The sequence below is a fragment of the Sinocyclocheilus anshuiensis genome, unplaced genomic scaffold, assembly GCF_001515605.1.
Source record: "Sinocyclocheilus anshuiensis isolate Anshui unplaced genomic scaffold, SAMN03320099.WGS_v1.1 scaffold1217, whole genome shotgun sequence".
Lineage (NCBI taxonomy): Eukaryota > Metazoa > Chordata > Actinopteri > Cypriniformes > Cyprinidae > Sinocyclocheilus > Sinocyclocheilus anshuiensis.
The window spans coordinates 253,412-258,899 of NW_015552619.1; the positions used below are offsets into that span (position 1 = coordinate 253,412).

Genomic DNA, 5,488 nt, shown 5'->3' on the forward strand with positions numbered 1-5,488 from the left:
CCTTGTTTGTCCAGCCTTTACTGTCCTCTCCAAATAGCCGACATATAAAATGCGAGTATTTGAATTGCAGAAAATAGGTGGATTTTGAATTAGACTTCTAGCTAACATCCTCAAAATTTGAGGTTTTCTTCATCAAAATCTTGAAACTTTGAGGCCTTAGGCGGATGCATACAGATTGTTCTATCAGTTTTGCTTCAGGACTCAAATTTTACATTGGGCATCAAGTGTCAATCAATCATTAAGTGTTTAATGCAGTTTTTTTTTCTTTTTCTTTTGCATAGTTTTGTTCATAGTTTTTGTAGATGAGTTCATATCACACATCCGATTCATATCTGGCTGCCTGTTAATAATTTTGTATCACTATTTTGCAAGTTCCTTAGAAAACTGCACCTTTAGAAATTGTCTATATCTGAAACTATGATTTGATCAACTCAAATTTTGGAGATTGTTTCATTATCACATTTTAAAATCTACCTAATTTTGCATAGCTATATGCTTAGTTGCACTGTATTATTTCTTGCTCCCGTCCTCAACCCAATCAGAACAGATCCTTGACCCATTTTAATGTCACAACCCACCAGCTGAGTCATTGATCTCTAGAGCACACTCTAGAAAGTTTTGATTTATGACCAATCATAAACCCTAAGCTTATACTGCTTTTCTCTTATAAAAAAATTAAACATGACACCTTAAAAGCACAGCAAGCCACATGTCTGATTATTCTATAATACTTTTCATTAAGTGAGTAAATGTGCAATATACCACACTCTAAAAAATGCTGGGTTAAATACAACCCAGTGCTGGGTAAAATAGGGACAAACCCAGCAATTGGGCTGTTTTGACCCAGCGGTTGGGTTAAATGTTGAACCCAACCTTCTGGGTAGTAACCCTATTAAAGTAGTGCACCCTATTAAACTCTTTATTCTCCATTTATCTTTCCAAACAGAAAGTTTAAAATCAGTGAAAGATAAAGAAATGCAATGCAAAGATGCGAAGACTATTACTTGAGCATCAATGCGAGCATGTCAGGTTCATGCGCGTCAAAGACGAACCCCCCCCCCCCCCCCAAAACTCTTTTGGTGAAGTTGGCAGCTCGAGGCAGAGGGGCTTTACTCTCGCGACTCTGGAATTATGAACAGCGCTGGTCCGACCAGCATCTTTTTTTGAACATTATTCTCACAGATCTGAGACCATGGAGTTCGGGACCCGCATTTTCATCGCATTCCTCGTTTCCCAGGTAGGCGCGGGAGGTTTCATTCCTTTATGTTCAAGAATATCGCTCGAGCTGGATCTTAGTTTTTTTTTTTTTTCAATTAATTTATAGTCGGGAAAATTGTGAAATTAATTTGTGAGCGCATTGCATGGTTTTACAACAAGTTAAGCAGAAAGAGTTGCACTGAGATAATACTTAAAGCTGAATGCCATGACAAGCAGAATAGAGATCAGTACATGTTATTCTTTATTTCTATTTATTTATCACAGTAGCGATGTCTCGGATGCATCGAACGTTTACTCTAAGAACGTTTACTGTGTGATTCAGTCTAATGCATTGGGTTCAGGTGGGTGCAAATCACGAGCAAACTCAGTCTCAGATCGCATCTACATTCCGCTCAGCTCTGAAGTTGTCCGCTCCTTTGGCTCCCTTCATCAGAAGACATTCACACGACGGGCTGACTCACGGAGCCCTTCTCCATTCACTAAAGACAGCAAAGAATCCGTAAATGAGCGAATAAATAAACGATTCAAGACTAAAACAGTGCCTATCTAGTCATCTGAGTTCGCTAAAACTAAATAAACCATTTACGAACAAATAAACAATTAACGGTAGGCTAAATTAATTATCCGCTCACTACAGAAAGCTTAAACAATCAAACAAATAGCCTACGTCAAGAGATTATAACGACGAAAGAGCCGCTGTATTCACTTAAAACTAAATAAACGAGACCAATAAATATTAATAAATAACCAAATACAAGTGATTGACTGCGTCTCTCTTTAATCGTTTATCACTTAAAACGGATGAAATGAAAGCATCGAAATTGGTAAACAAACTAAGACTATTAAAACAGCTAGCTGAAATCAAATAATGGAGCCAAATTCACTCGTAAAGAAGTAAATCTATTCCGTTTAAGGCGGTAGATGTTTTTTCAAACATTATAGCTGGTTTAAGATGGTCATTAGCTGGATCAAGTTGGATGACCATATTGGAACTACAGCTACATACAAGCCTAAAGTGGTCAAGCTTGCTATTGGAACATTGAAGATGGTTAACCAGCCTCCAGTGATCTGCTTGCACTAACTAAATCCAGCTTAGAAACTAGCTAACTATCAGCCTTTTAGGTTTGACTTTGGTTACCTGAGGCTGTTAATACTAATGGACAGGTAATATTGTCATGTTGTTTGCATGTGCATTAGATAGTCAGTGGTAGTCAGTTGGGGGTGAAGAAGACATTATGGCCTCCTGCATTTAAAATGTTGATGGCTCATTTGAAAGCCACTGCTCAACAGTTAATTCCTTGTAAAGGATAATGAACAACAGGTGTTGTGGTGGTGGTTCTTCCTCTCACAGATTAAATGCCATTATTTTTTGAGAATATGATTTATAATGCTCAACACATCAAGTCGTGATCAAATGGCACTTTGAAGATGATATGCATTTGATGGACGTGTTTTCGGTTAGATAAATGCTATTATGGATTAGTTAGTAGTATGTAAAGTGATTTATAACTTCACATGCCCTCAGCATGTGCTACATGCTCACTGTTTAATTTAAATACACCTTCTTTTTTGTTTATCACCCAGAAAGCTCCAGGCTTTGTGCGCAGTTTAAAAAAGACACTTTATCCTTGAGAACTTTGAGAGACCTATCAGTGTGCACTTATTATTAATACTTATAGGCATTAGTCACATTTCAGCTCTTCTCAGATGCTTCACTAGGCTTTTACTTTTATAGATGTGAATCATCACAATGCTCTGAATCCTTAGGGAGTCTGAACAGATTACAGCACGTTCTTTTTAACAATTCGTTGTAAGCAAGATGTTGTCTATGTTTGGCTTCCATTTGCAATAAACCACTTTAAATAGATTATAGCCTCTGATGCTCTCTGGATGGTCGCCTCACTCTCACTGTCTACCTGGCCAGCAGTGCGAAATCCCTTTTTTCCTCTCTGGCTCCGTGTGTGATCAAGTGAGAAGGATCTTATTTATAGTCGCGCAGGTAGGGCGCCAACTTTCCCTTGCGTATCGGAGCCTGTGAATTCCCTTCCTCTATAAATCCCTGTTTCCAAAATGAAACGTTAAGCAGTCGCGAGCCGCTGCAATGATTCAGAATAAGTGCGCCGTACCCGTGAGGTGCAAACATTTATCTTTAGCTCTCTCTCCCCCATTGCTTTTGTGTTTTATTTTATTTACTTATCTATTTACCCAGTTTCCCCCAGCAAGGCGTTAGAAAATGGATAAAGAGAGCGAGAAACTGAAGGGAAAATAATTTCCTTTGCTTGCTGTAAGATCCCTAAGTGGTGCGGATTCTTTGGGATGGAACATGCGGTCCAATATCTCAGGTAATGGATAAGTCAGTGTGGCCATTTAAAGTTTGGAGCGGATGTTGTTCGCTCCAGGATGCACATATTGGCTTTAAATCTTGTATAGGCCACACTTAACACTTTTGAATTGCTATCTGCATCACTTTCCCCTTTGATGACCTTGTGGCAAGACATGGACGGTGTGCGTTTGATGACTTTGTCGCCAGTTATGTGTTACTCCTGTGATTAATCACTCTTAATGAGAGAAAGAGGCGCTGCTTTAGGCTGGTGTCATTTCTATTTATTTCAAGGGTAACAGGTGCGCATCGCTTCAGCCAGGGCATAACGCACAAGCACACACACACAATCACACTATCTCTTTAGTTGCAAAGCCTAAAGGCAGTCATGCAGAAGGGCTGGCTTCAGCTGTGTCCACTTCTCTGTGTCTAGGGTGCTCATCATCAGCAACAGAGTGCATGTATATATAGCGTCCCTTCATAGCAAATGGTAAGGTGAGGTAGCAACAGGGTTGCTCGATTTTTACTTAAAATTTGCGTTTTTTTGTCAAAATGCAAAGCACCTTAAATATTTAAGAGTTTTTAATTTAATGTACTCTGTTGAGATCCTTCACTTTACGTTAGCATTACTCTAAATGCATTAAGCTGCAGTTCCATCGGTTGCATGGTGTCCTCACCAAGGAGCTCTCTAAATTAGGTTGGAATGTTTGGATTGGTGTTATGGGACGTCATACTGGAATCTCTTTTTTTCCATTGAAAAACAAAATATTTTTGATATTTTGAATATATTTGTTTTATTCATTAAAAGTAGCAAAATTTGTTTAACCTAAATTAGGGATAGAAAAACGCCTCAGGTTACTTATGTAACCATGGTTCCCTGAGTAGGGAACGAGACACTGCGTCCTCTTGGGGTCGCTATGGGGGTACGCCTCGTCGTGACCCGTGTCTGAAGCATACATTGAAAAAACACCAACAACACGTTGGCCGGCGACAGCCCATGACGTCACTACCGGTGCGACTTTTAGTATAAATAAGCGCCGGGAGAACATGTCATTCACTTCTTCATCTGAAACTTGCGTTCGAAGCATGGCAGGAAGCCTAGAGGACGCAGTGTCTCGTTCCCTACTCAGGGAACCATGGTTACATAAGTAACCTGAGACGTTCCCTTTCAAGGGAATTTCGAACTGTGTCCTCTAGGGGTCGCTATGGGGAACGGTATAGCCACGCCGCCATGCTGAGGGGAATGCGGGCCAGAACCATGGAGCGCACTAAGTACCAACTTTACCATTTTCATGGTGAGTTGCCCCTGGGACATCAGACGGCTGTCCGTGACATTATCCCCTACGGCCAAAAACCAATATGTTTGAGAGTCACCAACTCAGACATACAGCATGTTCCAATGCTGGAACTGCTAGCAGTAAGTTATCTAGCTGAGGGAGCATAGACCCAGCTCTCAACGAGAGAGGGGGCTCGCACAGCATGATCGTTAGAAATCAGAGGGGAAGAAAAGGGCAGATGTAAAACCCCCGAAGGAAATGAGTAGATACTCAAGTATCACTCTGATCTGGACGAAAGCGCTGACGCCTTGTCTGGATCACATCCCTAAGGTCTTGCCTACCTCCCTTTGACCCGCGATTCCTCCTACCCCTACCCGCAGGCGGAGGAGGAGCGCGAGCCGCGACACTAGCCTTCTGTGCCCGTCTCTGATCCTCAGACCGAGACGGACCAGGACCCCTATGTTGTTGGGCTCAGACCTGGACCTTCGTGAAGGCCGCTGAGCACACCTTTGCCTCCCTGAACTTCTCGACCACTGCCTAAAAGGAGGTTCCAAAAAATAAGTAAGGCGAAACCGGCGCATCGAGAAGAAAGCCCCTCTCTTTTTCCCGATATCTGCTAGGTTCACCCACAGATGTCCCTCCGTCACTACCATAGCCGCCATGGACCTGCCCA

At 41.6% G+C, this 5,488-nt stretch overlaps 1 protein-coding gene across 1 annotated transcript in view; it reads left to right on the plus strand.

Annotated features, from left to right (window-relative positions):
• Positions 1 to 1,098: 1,098 nt before the first annotated feature.
• LOC107666219 (cadherin-13-like) overlaps positions 1,099 to 5,488 on the plus strand; it is a 149,559-nt gene continuing 145,169 nt past the window's right edge. Inside the window, exon 1 of the mRNA XM_016457435.1 lies at positions 1,099 to 1,237. Within this exon, the coding sequence (XP_016312921.1) occupies positions 1,193 to 1,237 (45 nt within the window). The 5' untranslated portion in view covers positions 1,099 to 1,192. The remainder of the gene's footprint in view (positions 1,238 to 5,488) is intronic.